This window comes from Plectropomus leopardus, chromosome 1 (genome assembly GCF_008729295.1).
Source record: "Plectropomus leopardus isolate mb chromosome 1, YSFRI_Pleo_2.0, whole genome shotgun sequence".
In the NCBI taxonomy this organism is placed as follows: Eukaryota; Metazoa; Chordata; class Actinopteri; order Perciformes; family Serranidae; genus Plectropomus; species Plectropomus leopardus.
The window spans coordinates 26,198,315-26,217,892 of record NC_056463.1 but is presented as its reverse complement, the minus strand read 5'-3'; the positions used below and the strand labels follow the sequence as shown (position 1 = coordinate 26,217,892).

General features: G+C 38.9%; 1 protein-coding gene across 1 annotated transcript in view; it reads right to left on the bottom strand.

Annotated features, from left to right (window-relative positions):
• The window catches only part of LOC121943399 (MAM domain-containing glycosylphosphatidylinositol anchor protein 1), a 203,372-nt gene that overhangs the window by 65,261 nt on the left and 118,533 nt on the right, over positions 1-19,578 (bottom strand). Inside the window, exons 5-7 of the mRNA XM_042486927.1 lie at positions 17,414-17,610; positions 15,883-16,015; positions 1,043-1,312 (exon numbers count right to left, since the gene is read on the bottom strand). Of these exons, the coding sequence (XP_042342861.1) occupies positions 1,043-1,312; positions 15,883-16,015; positions 17,414-17,610 (600 nt within the window). The remainder of the gene's footprint in view (positions 1-1,042; positions 1,313-15,882; positions 16,016-17,413; positions 17,611-19,578) is intronic.

Below are 19,578 nucleotides of genomic sequence, written 5' to 3'. Positions count from 1 at the left end.
CAAGATGCTTGGGAAGAGCCACAGATAGAAAGCAGTGACCATATGTTTAACATGATCCTGCAACTTTACCTGGTTAGTGCGGAGACAGTGTCGCATGTACATGTGATGTAGTAGCCCTTGGTTGTGTGCATCCATGTTCATTTGCATTGCCTGCCTACCTGCAGACTTTTATCTCCATGCACTCTCTGAAAGCAAGTGTGTGTGTGTGTGTGTGTGTGTGTTTCTTTCACCATCTTGCCACCTGTGCTGGTGTGACGATGCGTTCAGGCCCATTAAGCTAACAGGAGAAACCCATCCAGCATACGTTCTCTACTGTGTTAACTAACAGAAGAGACTGTCGCTAATTGCTTCCACTCCAGTCTAACTAATTGGAGTGAATAAAGATGATTAAAGGGACTAAAAATAGCCAGAGGGGAGAGAAAATGGAAGGCTTCTCTTTAACAGCAGGGGAATTAGAAAAAGAGCGATACTTAACTCGCCTATTCTGACAAGATTCACATCAGCTCTCTCTAATGATGGATCAGCTGCTTGCCTGTCACAAACCACACACACACATACACAAATGAATACATTTGCACACTTTCACACGTTAGGGCCGATGAACAAAGCTTACAAGGACTGGACAGATGGCACTTTTAATTTTAAGTAAGGGAAACTATTTCAGCTTTAAATACCTTAATGAAAAAGGCATGGACTAATGTGATGAAAATGAAAAATATAGCATGTTTGATCAAATAATTTAAAGAATATTGAGATATTTATCAGGTGTGTGTGTATTCGCTTTGTCAAAAACAATTTAAAAAATTTGTTGGCATATGGCATAATTTAAAGTAGTTAAAGGAATCAAAAGTTGCACAATTTATTTTGAATTCTTTGCAAATGTCTTCATTGTTGCTGAGTGAACAAAACATCATTTATGCCAAGTTTGGACCGAACAACAGCAGCACGAGAATAAACACACACACACACACACACACACACACACACACACACACACACACACACACACACACACACACACACACACACACGTGTTACTTACTCCTGACAACAAGATTGACGTTCTTGCGAGCCGGGTTGCCCACATTGTTGACAGCCGTGCAGTTGTAGAAGCCTGCGTCAGCCGGCATGGCGGCCCGCAAAATCAGTGTTGCCCCTCGAACTTGGGCACTGAGGGGAAGAGGGCCTGGGTAACGCGACCACGTCACAGTGGGAGGTGGGAAACCTGCCGTCACCTCACAGTTTAAGAACACATCCTGGCCAGGATCAACCACCACCGTGTCGTTTACTGACAGCCGGATCATTGGGGGAGCTGAGGTCGGGGGAACATAAGAAAGGAGGAGAGAAGAAAGGATTACAAGGAGAGCAAATCACTTTCTCTGTGGTTACATGGAACAGGGCTAAGTTGTTTTTCTTTTTTGCAGCTGTTGTACAAGAGTGGCAGTTGAGTGATGCTGACTCCGACAGTTGATGTGAATTGTGTTAACTGTCTCTCTGCAAATGTAATACGTAGATTCAAATGAGGTTTCCTGGTGGGATTGCAAGATGGTTACAGGATTTTGCAAATGTAAGTGATGACATTATTTAAAAGAACCTTGTGTAAGATTTAGGGAGATCTAGTGGCATTTGAGAAATGCAAATTGCAACCAGCTGAAACTTCATCTAGTTATAATTCTTTCAGTGTTTATGGTTCAGGAGGTTTTTACGGGGAGCCGAATTATCCAAAGAGGTCTCCGCCTCTCAAGAATAAATGCACTGAGCAATTAAAAAAACATATTCACGTTACAAATCAGCAGTTCCCTAGTGCTGTTTGTCATTGTCCATTCTGGGCCACTGTAGCAACATGCTGGTGCAACGATTACCATAAATGAGGAATATATATATCAGCAGCTCACTCTAAGTTCACAAAATCACAAAGACTCAAGGTGATTATGCACTAAAGAAAACATGCTTGATATAATATTTTTTTATTTCTGCCAATAGATACCCCTAAATCCTACACAATGGACCTTTAAAAGTGAGAATGGGAGTAAGACTATGTGGTAAGTTGATGTGTGCATGTGCGTTTAATATAATGTACGTAACATTATCTGACTAAGGAAAAACAATTCCCCTACTAATTCCTTTAATATGAGGTTCTGGACTTCATAGGCACCTTTAAATATCACAGCTAATAGATTTCAAGTTGCTCTAAATTACCGTAAATGTGTTTATTAGGTGTGCAACTCAATTCTTCTCTTTTTGGCCAAAGTAAATATCTGGAAAACTGTGGTATGTGAAGACCGGACATGCAATGGTATGACTGAATCTCTATCGGCAATGAACTCCCAGATGGTCAAAACCACTTATGAATGCTTCAAGGGAGAGAGTTGAATCTGTCTGTATAGGATCACCACTTCACTTTGTAAATCCCAAGACACAATATGTGACCTCCAACCACATTAGCAAACAGTAAATATGTTCTGATTGCAGATATGATGTGCGTGTATAAGTGTGACTATGTGTGTTTTTTTTTTGTTTTTGACATTGTGTGTGTGTGTGTGTGTGTGTGTGTGTGTGTGTGTGTAAGCATGTATGTTTGTGTGTGCACACACAAGCCTGTGAGCCACTGTACAGTCATGTGAAGGTTTTTGAATTCCTAGCCTTTTCTCCACATCAGTAAACCAAAGGTAATTCTTCTCCTGTTCTCACATCAACCAAATCTTCCTCAAGCCACTGCGTCATATTCCTATGACTGACCTAACAGTAAAAGTACAGGATGACCCAAAATGCATCTGCAGAGAGGGGAACAAAAAAACCTGCTGCCAGACAGAGATCGATTGGACCCCAGCAGTATCAAAATACAAAAAAAAAAGGGCACAGCAGTGGGAGTGAGGGGCACACACACAGTACAATACTGAACATCTGAAGAGGAAGGAAAGAATAAAAGACAGGAAGGGCCAAAAGACAAAAAAAAGGATATTAATCATCTTTGAGGAGGTTTGGAGAGAGGGAGGAAAAAGAAACACAGACAGTGATAATGAAACCAGAATGTACACACACACCTTGATAACTGCATGGCATCATACAGTGAGATGTGTGGAGATAGTTGGATCCTCATATGACAGCTTTCTCACTCTGTCTGTAAACCCCAAAATCCACCGATATACTTATACAAGAGCAGAGTTACTGTTGCATTTTTGTTTTACTTTAAGATCAGCAGATAGAGTTGTCAGGAGACAATAAATGTCAGGTGTGCCAACTGATGGCTCAGCTGCATCAGGCTGATGATGTCACTGTTTGTTCCTCTCCGTGCGAGTACTTTTTCTTTTTGCAAATGAAATACAGTGCAGATACTGTGTAAAGGAGTTTGTGTTTTTGATTCCACTTGCCGTATATCCAGCAGTGTAGGGTTAGTGATTCACAAGATTTCCTCCTCAGTAGGTAGGCTAAATGCCACTGGCAGTTGTGTGTAACTTGCCAGCTGATGAGAGATGTGCAGAGGTAGCAAAGGTTGTCTTGCTCAGAGTTCAGTGCAACTTTGGGAAATGACATGCTCTACAGAGTTTTGAAAATGTTACCAGGAAGCGCTTGAGTATAACAGTGCTAAGCTGGTCATAGAATGTAAAACTGTGCAGCCAGCAAACAAGCTACCTAACATAAGTAAGTGCTAAAATAACCATCAATCATTCCTTCATCCGACATCAAACGCCACAGCCCTTTTCCTGTTTTCTCTAGTCATGTTGCACCAATTTCCAAATTATTTGTGTCTTTCTTACATTACTCCATAGGCACCTAGCCTAATTTTATGAAAACACCATCTTTCCAGCTGTACAATACCTACTCATCTTGCCAGATATAGTGGTTTTAAAACACACAATCAAATGATAAATGTAATGCAAAAGACGTTTCTCATGACAAAGCCACAAAAAAAGACAGCCTAACATTAGCCTCTTTTAGCTCATGTTACTTGCTATAGTTTTTCAGTTAGCCTAACTGCAGCCAGACCCTGGAGCGATGGAGTGATACTGTTGTGTCGCTCTGTGCTTAATGGTTGTATAAGGGTTTTTTTTGTTTGTATTTTGCTAACATGTTAGCCATAGCAGGTTTTTAAGATGATATGTTAATGCTGGTATTCGGGTATTCTGCTCCCTAGTGGCCAAAAGTCATGTGATGTAGCAGGTTTGGTTTAACAAAAAAACCCAAAACATAGTTTATTGGTCTATTATTATTATTATTATTATAAATTGGCTGACATATATTTAAAACAGTTGCAAGGCATTTGCAGTTAACCACAAAAATAGAATTTCTATGCAGTAAACACACCTTGTCATTTTGTTTGTCTGTGTAAATCTAAATTAGTACCAGCTGACTAAAACTGTGTTGGCTACATTACTAAATGATTGTGTAGAAGCCTAAACCGGCCATAATAATTCCAACAAACTGTGTGTAACCTACTACTGAAAACCCTTTTTGTAAAACAAGGCTCTCCTTGTGGTCAATTAGAGCATCAAGCAGAGTTTCCCTGCAACCGAATAATGGCAAAACCCGATTCACATGGTTGTAGGCTACAGTCTAGTTCAATGTAAAACTGAGCACTTTTTAAGGTACTCAAAATAGGTGGCACCCTATCTGCAACATCCTGTAATAGGTTTTTGCATATCTTGCCACAGGGCGTAAATGGGGTGACAGGAGGGTAACTTTGAGAGAAATGAGCTTGTGACCAAAATGTCACCTGTTTAAATCCCTGGAGTGGCTACAAAAATGTTTTTTGGTAGAGTAATATAGAAAGGTCTCCCCCTCCCTCATCAACTCCAGTAAAAACACCCTGGGGCAGAGCAGTCAAGCCCCAGTTTCTCTACTGGAACTGCTTCACTGGCCACGAGTTACTAATCTGTGGTACTGCTGAGCTCTGTGCTGTGAATTGTGTGTGTAACTGTGCCTCTCTCTTTAAGTATTTGGCCAAGTTATAGCAAAAAATAAGAACAACAAGGTCATTGTAATTTGCTTAAATGTGCTCAGTCAACCTGCCTCTTTGAATTATGTCTTAAAAGCTGCCATGTCACATGGGGTAATGTTTGTTTTTGTGTAGCAACCCTGTAAGAGCAGGTGCTAAATCTATACTGTTTTGTATATGAAGGCATGATGATTTACTTTGTTAAAAAAAGTAATTTAGGGTCATTTTGGATATAAAATAAAAGCATATGCAACACATCTGGCTGCTCAACTTGTTGCACAAAATTCTCCCAAGTTTCTATATAATAATTTATTTCTCAGATAAATGCCTCTTGTTTGGAAAATGTGTTTCTTCTGGCACAAAAACTAAACAAGAGACAGCACACACACACACACGCACGCACGCACGCACGCACGCACGCACGCACGCACGCACGCACACACGTACGCACGCACACACACAAAATAAAGAGCTGTAGCTACAGTGGTAAACACCTACTTCATTTTCCAATGTGAATTCATTCCAATTTGATGGATGAAGAAAGATGAAAGAAGCTTACATTCTCTAATAGGTTTAGATGCTTGAAGAAAATAAACAAATCCAATCTCAGAGTCAGAACCAGGTGAGCCTCAGTAAAGATTTATGTGCAGCTGTTTGTCCATGTCATCTCAGTCTACCACAGGCGACATTCAGGACCTTGACAGCATTGTACACTTCTATACCCTTAAATATCAGTCACAAATAGTTAAAAAAAAAAAGAAGTAAGCTGAAGAGAATTCTGCCCTTTTTATTCTTGACTTTTAAGGTGTTACATTCAAACAGGGCCTATGATCCAGTATAAATGCAGGTTAAACTTCTTTTTTATTTTTATTTTTTAGTCACAGTGGTTGAGAATTGTGTGCGTGCGGGTCCTGACAGCTTTGAGTTTTTTTGGGTCTTGTCTGAATGCCTCTGTAGTCAGCAGACAGGGAGGAAGTTGAAAGGTCAGTTCATGGTCAAAGAGACATTTATCCATCTACACATCTTCTCTCTAAATTCAACTGCCACTTTCAGTTTGATAATCCAAAATCCCATATGGGATTGTGATTGCATGAGTTTGTCTTTGTCTTTGTCTTGTATTCTAAATACAAGAGAAGAGCCTAACAGCTCCCAAAAAGTGAAGCCAACTCGATTGCCCTTTTGGTGGCTGGTTGCAATATAGGTCATAAACCACACCCCCTTCTGTGTTAGTGGATGGGATGTACGCCCAACAAAAAACTCAAAGTACACACCAAATAATTTTTCATCATTTGTCATTTAATGTAGTTCTTATCATTGTGATGTTTGTTAAAGGTCTGTTTTCCTGATAAATTTGGTTTTAATTAGTTCATTGATGCATAAAAAAGGGGACTTTACCTCATGTTTGACAGTTGTGTGTGCCAATCTTGTGCTCGTGTTCAATGGAGATGCTCGTGTTTGGTCAGATGGGTTTATGGGCAATAACTTTTAACACCGAAGAGACTGCCACTGTGCAGACTCTGGCTTCAAATGATGTAGACAGAGCAAGACGGCAGCGGCAATGTCCGGGATATTTCCCCCCTAAGGTTTGCCTAGAAGTGCTAAGGGGAGATGCATTGTCCTTCTTTATATAAAGTCTAATGCACAATGATCAATGCAGAACCTGTTACATCATCCTATAAAGTAGGCCTTCTGCATATCAAAACTTTATAAATGTTTTTTTTGTTAGTATTAATTAATGGATGTTTGAGTAATGCATTACAGTGTATTCAAATTACCTGTAAAACAGTAAAAGCATAATATAATAATGATTATATTTTGGTAAAATTAGAATCCATTGAGTGATTACATATGAACTTATAATTACAATGCTATTATTAATATTGAGCCATTACAGTGATGATACAACATGAATTAATGCATTTTCTGTTACCATTAGGTTCCCTTGAGCAAGTAATTTAGTTAGTAATGCATTATTTAAGCATGGACGTGTGTACACTTATTAAATGTTACCATTTAATGTTCATTTTTTTATACAAAATGTTTGTTTATCACCAAACATATTGAGTTATTAAACCTTCTGCATGCATATTTAAGGTTTTAAATATTGATGTGTGAGCATTTTCAAGGAGTGCACACCAGATGAGGTCTTTTAAATGACTCTAGAAGACAAGAAGGAGGAGAATCCAGGGTTTTTATCGACCCGAGAGAGAGTTAATCCTTAGTGAAAGAGCAACCCCACAGAGTACAGGAACCAATTCATTCCTCTAATAGTCTTTATGCAGTACATCCTCTCATCTAATCTCTTTTTTAACAGATTGCAATCGCCATAATGAAAGCGGTGCATGGAGACTCAATAAACTAGTTTACCGGCGCATGTTTTTACAAATACAAGGACACGCACGATGTCGTGCACACACAGAGACAGGCTTTTCATTCTCTCACATGGGTGACAAAAATGGGCATACAAAAACACACACTAATGGGACATCTCTTTAGCTAACCTCACTAGTGATGGCTCTCAAGCTGACAAGACATTTCACTGGTGTAACAACTGCAATCAGCACATAAATAGCACTGTCCACTTCCATTGTATCAAATCACAACGCTAGGAAACTAAACCCCTGTAGACGTAAAGAGCTTTAGAAGTGCTCCATGAACCTTCATGAAAATTATGTCTGTTTAAGTACAGTTACATTAAAACAGAGTATCAGAGCAATTAATAATATATTTTAGCAAAGCCCTGTATTTTGTCATACTTGATTAGACTAGCATTTTAAGATCCACTAATGGTTTTCTTTAAAGGGCACTGTTTAACCAGACTCTAACTTGAGTTATAGGTGAATGTTAATATATAACAGTATAAGAAAAGTGTTACAAATGAATAAACAACTAAATAAATTAAAATTTCTGGAAGAGAAAAGGCCAAAAGTACAGTTGGGGAAAGTCTGGGAAGAAGAAAAAAATAAGAGAGAACACTATATGTGGAGCCAGGGGGGGAGGAACTGAGGATTGGAGAATTATAGCTTCAATTTCCTGGGGATGCGTGGGTGACGGTAACGGTGGGATCAGCCAGCGCTCTTCCCAAAGTAATGGGATTTATGTGCAGCACAGCGGTTTACAACCAGGTAACAAATGCCTCTCTCTTCCACGCTCACACTCCCTCTCTCGCATTTTCTCTCTGTCAGTTTGTCACCTCTGTATCTTCAATATCGGTCTTTTTCCCTTCCCTTGTCTCTCTACACCTGGTTCTCATTCTTTCTGCATTTTCTGTTCACTGCATTTTCTCTATGACCTGCTCTACCTCTCACTACCATGCTCTATTGCCTGTTTCAGATTTGCAGGACTTAATTAATCTATGGGATAAATGAAAGAAGGGTATTGGTGGAGGGGCAGGTGGAAATTACAGCTCTAAGGTTTGTATAGAGGAGAATTCCGACAGGTGCTGTTATTGTTTTGTACCCAGGAACAGAGGGTGCCACCTTTACATCAGCCATAAATATAGTGTATAGGCATATAATATATATGCCTCAGGCGTTAGGTTTGTGTGTGTGTGTGTGTGTGTGTGTGTGTGTGTGTGTGTGTAGTCTTCACTCTTTACACTTGAAAACTGAGCCATCAGCATGACTTTGTGTTGTGTTTACATCCATAGTGATTGTGTGTGTTTGTGTGTGCACACTTATGTTTGTTTATCTGGAAACTGGTGTACATAAGTACATATCAGCTATGCAAGCAATTATGGAAAATACACACCACAACAGGATGAAGCAAACTGCTGACCTGTGTGATTATGCATTTACAGGTGCACAAATACAAATAACCCAACAGTTTAATTGATGCACTATATGTAATTAAAATAGCCAGGTCGAAGACAGTGTTTTCAGGTCAGAACAAGTTAAAATATTTTATCGGAAGCCAGGACTTAGGGAGTGATTCAAAGATGCAGATTGTGACCAGAATGTTGCCAATTTAGATCCCAAGTACTGAGCATGTGTAGAGTGCGGGTCATGAGTAGAAATGTGCGTCATTCTGTGAGTGTGAAGCAGAGTGATGCTGAAAAGAGGCTGCGAGTTCACTTGTGTAATTAAAGCAATGTGTTTCAAAACTGGACAGGTCAAATGCAGAGGGCACAGAACTGAAATTCGAGATTCTTAAAGCCCCTTCCAGTGACTTCACCAAAAAAATGATCAAAGCAGCCTTACAAGTAAAGTGATTCTTGCTATTGGTGTGGCTGTATATCCCATCCTGATCCCCTGACTGAACTGGATTTGAGACTGGTGGAGAAAATGACCTGGTAAAGACGTTCAGTAACCAAACAGTGTAAAACATTCCTATGGGAGATCCTAAACCTATACAGCTCAGACAAACATGATTACTCTGAGATAACTCTATATGGAGACAAATAAAAATTGAAACAAAGAGGGAGCATTGTCAGGGATAAAAACACAACAGCTTTAAATAAATATAAAGCTTTTAGTTGATTTTGGATGACTTAAATGTTTTTTTTTCTTGCCCCTGTTATTTTTCTATTATTTTTCCTGATTCTCTCTATATTTCACATGACCACACTCAGACATGGATTATAGCACAGAAATGCACTACAATGTTCTGCCACAGAGGTTTTACAGTAATAAGAGTTATTGCAGATTGCCCATCGATCCTCAATTTTCCAAGGGGGAATTCATGTGCAATAGCATTTGCCACCTATTGATCTCATCATATATATTACACACTTGTACGACTGTCATATTATTGTGAGGGTATATTGTAGTAAGAGTTACAGTAATCAATAAAAGACTGAATCAACTCTTCCATTGCTCAGTCTTAGCGGCTGACTCAGTTCACTCAAAGGTTTTCAGCAGCTTTAAATCAGAGTGTGTGTGTTTGTTTGTTTCGTTTAACACACCTGCCACCGACATTACTTTAATTAATTTTTTCAGTAAATGTGCATTTTGCTCCATTTATGTCAACAGAAGAGGAGAAAAAAAAAAAACATCATCTTAATGGATGCATAGAGCTGTATGATGAGTTTCACAAGTTCATCAAAGGCATAGCTCTTAATGTCAGAAAGTCTCTGATGTATATTAGCTGTGAATAGTTTTCTGAACCTGACAATTAATAATTATTGTGACAGATATAACAAAGCCTATTTTGCATTACCTATTTTTACTTTCTGTATGTGGGAAATCTCTTTATAGTTATTATATACATACACATATTGTCCAGACTCCAGGCTACTTTTGTTTTATTTTTTTTACAATAGAGTGCTGCAGGAATAATGCTCTAAAACCCAGAAATTAGTTAGTATTTGAGCACTTTCAGATCGCTCATCTCAAGGTAAATGGGCTTTTGGAATGATGCCTGAATGTCTGTGATTAACACAAGCTTAAAAGACAAACATGTTTTGTTCTACAACTTAAATTATGTCAGTCAATACCCCATTCATGAATTTTGAAGCCTTTATGTGTCTTAAAAAAAAGCCAAGACTGTGACTACAGAAAGTCATCAAACCGAACACAGCTTTCTGGCATTATTATGGTGGTGACATTAAGTCATATCACCATGGTGAATTTCGATTAGCCTTACATAAGCTTTTTACTTCTGATGATTGCATTTATGCTTCAAAAAATATAAAAGTAGTGCTCATTTGTGAATTTTATCTGGCTGAACAAAATGTGCAAATATCATAAACATTTGTTTGCCACAGAGCTTATTTATTATAATCGAAAATCTTATGAAAAAATCCCATTGATTTTTTTTGGTGAGGGACCCAGGGCAATGCCAACTTCTACAAATAAATATCATCCCCACTGCACTTTAGAACTCTGCAGGAGCCCACTACTAGAAAATACCTAGGGTCAGATTAATAATAAAAAGTTTTGGCTTCAACTCAAACTTAAATAAATAAAATAAATGGTTTCCCTCCTTTTTCAGTTTTTTTCTGTTATAGAACTTGCAGGTGTTACTAGCTGCTTAGAAGCAGCCCACTGGGAATGGTAGTGTATTCAGGCTATAGGTAACGGTAAAAGAAGAAAACGACTGATATGATATATAGATAAAAAGAGAAAGAAAAATATTTTTAAGAACTTTAACATATACATCAGTAGTTTGAAATAACTGACTGGTTAAATTATTACTTTTTCATTTTTATTTTCTCAAGCACATTTTCCACTCGCAACAAATGTCTAAAGTCCACATTTCGTTATGCTAGAAATCAATCTAATGCAATCTACTGTTTTGCTCCATCCCTCCACATGTCCAGGCCTTGTTCCATTACCCCCCTCCACCCCTGTGCTACACCACTTTAAATAACATGACAAGCTCCGGAGCATTGCCCCTGTGTTCTCTTTATGAGAGGCGGGGGAAGAGGATTTGGCCGCTGTCAGCAGTTACTGGAGGGCAGAAGCCCCGTACTCAAATCCCTGGCTGGGATTATGATATAAAAATCAATCAATCCCCTTGTCCCAGCGCGGTGAATCAGCGGTGATGGCGTGACCTAGTTGGATGAATCTAATCTAAGCAGTGACTGACGCCACAAGGACAAAAGGGAGCTCTGTGGGGAATAACAAAATACGCTCATTAGATAAATATTATAGAGGATAAAAAACAAAGCAGAAACTCACTGTTTGTTTTCCTCTTTTACAATCTCTCTCTATCTCATGTGTCCTTCTGTCTGTCTCTCCCCCGCTCTTTGCCCTCTGTGTATCTCATTTTCTCTCTTCTCTCTTTGTACTTTTCAGTGTTTTCCTGTCTGTAACTTTTGTCATTTCTGTGTTATTTTGTCAACCTGAGTTGTGATTTTTCTAAGATAACATCATGTTTACTCTTGTAAACAAGTGTTATTTTTCTCCTGTATTATTTTATTTTCACTTTGCCTATTTGTTGTATATATATTGTATCTGAGTGCTGTGGTGATAATGTGTTATAACAACCTAAAAAGCTAACTTTAAACATTTTATTGTGAGAGATATTTTTGTTCTTTTTCACTTTTGTTGTACTTTTTTTCTTTCTTTTACTGTATTGATACCAGCATTTACTCTTCATTTTGAAGAGTAAATGCAAGGTTTACGGCAATAAGTGTATCATTTGGGGAAACATGTTAATGTAGTTTGTAACATGTTTTGGTTTTTTTTAAAGTGTTTTAGAAATAGAGAAAAACTGTTTAAAAAAAAGAAAAAGGAAATTTCAAAAAACATGTAAAACTTGTAATTTCTTGACATGTAGCTTCCTCTACCCTTTACTCCTCGAGTCAGTTCATCTTATTAGTGACCTGATCTCTCTATCTCTCTGTATATCTCTCACATGCATGCACACCAAACGCATGCACGCACGCACGCACACACACACCAACCTTCTTTTCACCCTCTTTTTTCTTTCTTCCCACTCTGTGAGGCTGTGAGGTCCAGACAGATTGGCTGCTCTGGCAAGTCTCTGTGTCCGTACATGCCAGCACCAGCAGACATTTATTGTTATGGTGACTGACTGTGTGTGTGTGTGTGTGTGTGTGTGTGTGTGTGTGTGTGTGTGTGTGTTGACTGAGCTGTGGGGATGCAATTGATCTGAACCACAGGAGTCTAAAAGGGGAGGACAGGAAGACAGAGGGAATAAGAGTGAAGAACACCTATCACATACAGCTAGAGTATTAAGACCTGTTTGTTTTTCCGTCTGACCTGTTGATTTTGGACAACAGTTTTTGTGACTGTGTTGCAAAATAAGACACACTGCAATGCACTGATCTAAAAAATCTATGGACTTCTAACTTGTAGGCCTTCAGCTTTCAAACAAATATTACCCCCTGTATCACTTTTGGAACAATACTCAGGATGTTTTCAGTGACTTTCAGTTGCTCTTACTGGTTTTAATATTTTCAAATTTTATACATTTTCATTTTTATTGTTTTAAATTCATCTAACAACTTTTATTCTGTTTCAGTTTTGTGATATTACGTTTTATTTTTTCCATTGTCGTTAATGTTGTTATTGTGCCTTTTTAAATATAATTCATGCCTTATTTATGTTATTTTACTCACTATTATTGTGCCCTTCACTCTTATTTGCGCAGCACTCAGTCAATCTGTTTGGTTTTAGATGTATATTTAAAAAAGAAAAAAAAACATGACTTGACATTCAAAAGCCATTCATGTATTTAAATAAATCAGAACCATGACTCAGATAGTAAGCGCTGGTCAATATCAGGACTTAAAGGTCCAGTGTGTGGGATTTAGTAGCATCTAGTGGTGAGATTACAGAACCGAAACTTGTCCCCTGTGCCAAGCATGTAGGGACAGCATGTTGGCCGACACAAAAATGCAAAAAAACACAAATTATGGCTCTAGAGCCAGGGTTTGGTTTGCCCATTCTGGACAACTGTAAAACATGACAGATTCAGAAGAAGACCTGCTTTGTATGTAGATATAGATGGCTCATTCTAAGGTAACAAAAACACAACGGCTCTAATTTTCAGGTAATCATAAACTAATTAAAACATAGATATGAATATAATATACCATTTCTGCCAATAGATACACCTAAATCATACACACTGGACCTTAAAAGTCCAGAAAAGTTTTAGCTTTATTTTTTTTTAGCTTATCTCAATTTTTGTTCAGTTTTGGTTACTGTGTTAAAAGCATTTCTCTTTTACTATAATCTATCATTTATCATCTCTAGTTATATGTGTTATCTGCTGTAACTGATCACCTGTCACCTGAGGCTGATTCATTAGTGTCACTCCATTTTGTGAAGCATTTCTGCAAGCAGTGTCCATCTCTCATGTTCTGTTTCATTCATTGCGTCTTTCATTTCCTCCTCTTTTTCTTTTGGTTTGCAACCCCCCTCTCTCATGCTCAGTCTTCAGAGATGCCAGACACTGTTTCCACTCCTCTTATCTTTATCACAGAGTCTCTTTTTTATCTTCTCCACCTTCAGCTCACTTTAGAAGACTCCTGGGAACATTTATCTCTTATCTGAAAGAGGCCATATTGCTCAATTGATAACCTCTCCTTAAGTTCAAAGTCTATAAATAAAAGCTAAAAGTAAAAAGTCGTGGAGACTTGTGGCCATCATTAAAACATATTGTACCACTGACTATTTCTGATTTTTTTTTAACCTTGAAATATCTTCCTAATTGTCTTTTTCTGCATCACATCCAGAGTTAGCATTATTCCCACCATGAGAACTGAACAGCATAGAACATGAGTTGCCTGTCTAAACAGGCGTGGTTTAAAGCCTTCCTCAAGGGCAACTTCATGTTAAAGGTATATTTTTACATTTGAAGAGGCATTCTGATTTGCTTTCTTGCCGATAGCTAAAAGAGAAGATCGATGACACCTCATAAATTGTTAAATATGAAGCTGCTAAGGTTATGTACAAGAACAACCTTCTGTTTACACACATTTCGTGTTGATTAAATAGATACTGTAGATACTTATGTACATACATCAGAGTTGGGTCGATTTCCGTGTTTGTCGGTCCTGTTGTATGAGCTTAAACCAGTTTTCATCCATTTTTTTCAGTGGTTTCGTCTACAGTCTAATTTCCAGCACATAGCTCTTATCTACATGGTTTCTGACAACACAGAAACCAGAATTTTCATTTTGTTCACAGCAAAATGATAGTTAGATGTTTAAAGCAGTATGATAGTCAGATGCAAGATAACTGTTGGGACACAGTGTGATTATGTTCCAAGTGCAACACCTGGTAAAATTTAGCATACTGGCCCATTCTGGCTCTTAATATTTAACCGGTTTAGCTCAACCATAGCATACAGATATACACATATTTATTTATGAGAAAGGCTGTTTCCAGTCTTTTTGTTAAGCAACACTAATAGGCTGCTGGCTGTAGCTTCATATTTTGCTGAGCGATATGAGAGTGTCAATCATGTAATCTAACAAAGGGCAACAAAGCAGATACATGTATGTCCCACTTTGTCAAACTGTTAAGGTAGTAATCATTTTAAGCACCAGTTTGCAGATTTAAAGACACTATATTTTGGTAAAAAGGCTGCTATTCTAACCTAACCTAGATGTAACATTAAAGCACATTTTCAGTGCTTATCCATTCTGACCGTCTGACTGTGAGAAATACTGGATTAAGATAAGAAACCCTGAACAGTCCTTCCTATCTTCAAATGGTTCTTGAGCATGTAGGATGCATGTTTCATAAACAAGTACCTTCTATATTCATGCACTCATGGTACTACAAGGAATTCAATAAAACTGATGGTGGAACACATCACTAAAACACTTTGAAGCAATCCACCTTCACATTTAGAAAATGAGACAAGAAGAAAGAAAAAAAACACTAGAAAAAAGTGCAGGGCTTTCCCTTGCGGTGTATCGGTCTGATTGTAACAAACATGACAGGGTTGTCAACAGCAACAATGTTGTCGTAAGTAACAGAGTTGCTGGGCGGTGGTGTGGAGATGGACAGAGCTGTGTAGAGTGAATTGGAGATAACAGGGAGGGTGACAACTGAATTACAGCCGACGGCCTTGAGATGAGCTCTCAGCAAAAGAAAAACAAGACAGATAGACAATATGGCACACTGGGAGGCAGGCGAGGAGACGGAGGGAACGAGAGCAAAATCTGAGTCGAGAGTCAGAGGTAGAGGTAAAATTCGGAGAGAAAGGAAAGGAAGGCAGAGAACGAGTTAGATTAAAGAAAGTGACAAAATAAAGAGGACGAAAGCAGACACAAGTAAAGATGGGAGACATTTTTACAGTGAGAGAAAGAGACAGACAGCAAAATTTTCCTGAGCTGAAAGACAACAATCAAGCATAGAAAAGTCTGATGAGATGGGAGAATCAAAGAAAAGAGTATAGAAGTCAAAGCAAGAAAATGATATTGGAGGAGAAAATCTTGGCTTTGTAAAGGCATGTAAATGTCAGTGAACATACAAGCATTTGTTTGTCTTCAGTATGAATTAAAAAACAATCAGAAGACTCACATGTGGCATTGGTCAGCCTGAAGGTCACAGATTTGTCTTCGATGTTACACACATTGCGGACAGACACCTGGCACGTGTAGTCAGCAAAGTCCTTGGGTCGGAGATTTTTCAGCTTCAGCACCTTGGTCTCACCCTGGTAGGATGCAACACACACACACACACACACACACACACACACACACACATACACACACACACACAACATCATGCAAAGATATAAAAAACATTCTCCCACATAATCTTTATGAGACACATATAACCATTATGACCACATTTCCAAAGGCCTACATTACACATAACGTTGCATCAATGAGAAAGCTCAGAGTCTAAACTGGGTTGTAATCTTGTATAAAAGTGACTTCAATTTTTGATGAGCTGCAGCGTGATAAACAGGGTCAAAGCCACACTGAAATAAACACACACACACGCAAACACATACACACACACACACATGCACACACGCACGCACTCACTCACTCACACACACACACACACACACACACAGTATGCCTGGCATGCCCTCATTATCAACTGAAGCATCTCAAATCTACATATAGAGTAATATGAATGATGCATTTCAAATGGCTTTCACATGAGACCATTAGGAAAATGAAAGTGATCTGATTGCCAAAAATAAAAGCTAAATCCATCTGTCCTCCATCCGGACTATTCATAAAACAATGTCTCTCACAACTCCTGAAGTCCTCTCTGTGGCTCTCATGTGGACATACTCAACACACTCTGCTGAACATACAGAAGAAGTCAAACATCTTTTTGAGTATCACTGATGATTTTTAGGATCAAGACTTTGAGTCTGATACTGTATAACAGTCTGTCTGATATAGTGGGAGGTGATGGGCCAACAGTGTCTTAGGCAGCCATGGGAAGAGCTTTGCTTACCGGCTAATTGAACTCAAGGGGCACTGCTGTGTGGCTGACTGATGCTTTGAAAAGTGGAGAAAAAGGGAGCAGTTTTGCTACGCAGCAATTATGTTTGTAAAATTCCCCTGCTTTGACTAAGTGCCATTTCTATTCTGACTGTACAAACAACAATTATGTGGCTTACTCTGATATTGACAATTTAGTCTGAAACTGAGGAGTCCACAATTGACTGTTTGTAAAGGTCTTTGCACATCAAGAACATATTTTTCAGCTCAAATTATTGCACATTTACAAAACAAATGTGTCAAAAATGTTTGCACACCTCCATCATTGCTCCATCATTTTCTTATAACTTTTACACTAATTTCTTGCTAATTGTTGGGTCATGTCTTGTTAAGGTGTTCATTAACTTTTCACCATCATCAAAGGGTTAACAGTATTCATAAAAACTCTTAATATTAGACACACATGGATGGAAAAATTAAATAAAAATAAGAGAGACATTTGAAGAGAACAATTCTCAAGACAAGGGTAAAGGAGAATAAAGTGGGGATGATTTTCAGAGGCACTTCTTAAAAAAGTGAGCAGAAAGCAGGTAGTGACGGCACACCTGGCCGCTTGTCTGCGCCATGTATGTGTTCATGTGTACCTGAGTGTAAAGCGGTTCATAGATGTCCACTCCATTGTCCTTGCTCTGTTCGATGAGCATGCTCCCACGTTTCCAGATGAATCGTGCAGGAGGGTTGGAGTTGACGGTGCAGCGCAGAAACACTGTCTTCTCCTGGTAGTAACTGCCACGCACATCGCTGATGGTCTGGTGCACCGTCAGAACAGGTGTGTCAAGGTCTGCAAAACACAGCAAAAGGCACAAAAAATAAAAACACGAAGAGTCATGTATTGCTGCAAGGGGAGAATATTAGTTATGACATTTACAGAAGCTTGTTCAATAACACCTTATTCTGCCCCACACACAAAAAAACCCCAGCAAGGACCCCACAAGGTAGTTTATAAAAGCACAAATTTGACACGGTATTAAAATAACCTTCAGTTTGTATCGTGTTTTCTGTGCAAAACATTGGCAATATTATGTGTGGCAGGAATGGGATTTGGTAACTGGGACACAACTGTAAATAAGGGCAAACAAGTGCTGTTTGTTGGCTGAATTTACCGCCCACACTGACCAAAACCGTCCAAACAGTCGCCTATTGATCATGGCTTCTAACAAGCACAAATGTCCAAACAATCTGCGTGTTTTGCCATTCCCTATCTGGCTGTGATTTCCTCACACATTATTATTTATATATTACTTCTGTCAGTTTTATCTCTTTGCCCTCCTCTTGCCTCGTTTCCCTGCACATTTTCCTTCTCCCTTTTCCTCCAGTGGATAGGATTTCAGCTGCTGTCACGAGCATGGAGGCTGCTCTCCCCTGGTTTCTGCCATCTCTCCAAAACTCACTGCCACTTTCACTCCTCATCACCATCCCTCCCTCTCTATCCCCTCCTCCTCGCTCCGTGCCTCTATCTCTTACAGGGCAGAGTTGTGTCTATGTGTGCATGTGTAATCCCAATTCTTTGCAGCCCAATTGGGATGTTGCGGACTTCAAACATCATGGATACAATTTCTGCCAACAGCGGGGTAGCCCCCCCCCCCCTTATCCTGCCTTTCTAGCTTACCTCTCTCCTTCCCTTTTTTCTCTTCTCTGCCCCTGTCCCTCGCTTCCTTTTCCCTGTGTCAAACCTGCTGCACTCTTTCAAGAAGGCATGGTGCAAGCTATACTGTAGAAAAGAGGTGAGTCGGGAGTGCAGCCACTATGTTCTTTACTTCAGATGGGAGCATTGCAGGGCCAATGTGGCAGAGGAAGAACGGAGGCATTCATATTTAATATATCTTTGGTTGAGACATTTGAGAGAAACAATGTGTGGATAAGCATGCTCGATTTTTGAGTGCCGTTGAAAAGGGCACAGCTGTCACACGGGGGCTGTGTCACATACACGTGCGCATGCATGCACACTCACACTGGCATCTGGACCAGCATCTTAGTGAGTGCAGCTTCAGCACAGCATCAGAGCACTTTTGTAGTCTGAAGGTTAGAGCTCCGGGAAAAGACTGGCACATAAACACACAGAGGCAACTTGAACTCATTCAGGTGATTTTTGTGACTCAAAAAAAATATATAAAAAAAACAAGCATTGCATGACACTACAGCTTTATTTTTCAAGTGAAAGGTGAGTCACAAGGGCATGGAAAGATTTACTGATTCGTAGCATGTGATATAACTATTTCTTGCATGCTTTGAAGCAAGGTACAGTGTGCAGAAAGCTTGCCTGAATCTGACGGGGAAAGAAGGGTGAGTCAGAATGGGTACGACACTGAAACTTTCATGTGAACACTTGTGACTACAGATGTTTCGTCAAATCATCTTCACAATAGTTTACAAAAAGGAATCAAAGCTGCAAAATTTGGTTAGGGGCTTTGACCTAACGTGTTTTTGTTTGAGTATTCTGTTAGTTGTGATACCTGTGCAAGAAAACTATGCAATTAATAATTAATATGCAAAAGCAAAACAGATAATTCCTGCAAAGTTGCTTTGAAATCCACTTAATCAAATCAGCATCTTTCGTCAGCATGTTTGTCTAGAAAGATTTAAGTATATAAAGTTAAATATGAAAGCATAGGATCTTTTTGGGGGGAAAGGGTAACAGATTTCTAATAAATAATGAGCTTTCTGTGTTTTTTTACATGTTTTTTTTCTATGGTGATGTATTTTTGGATCTCAAGATTGTGTTTGTTGAATGTCCTATGATTCTTTTTTT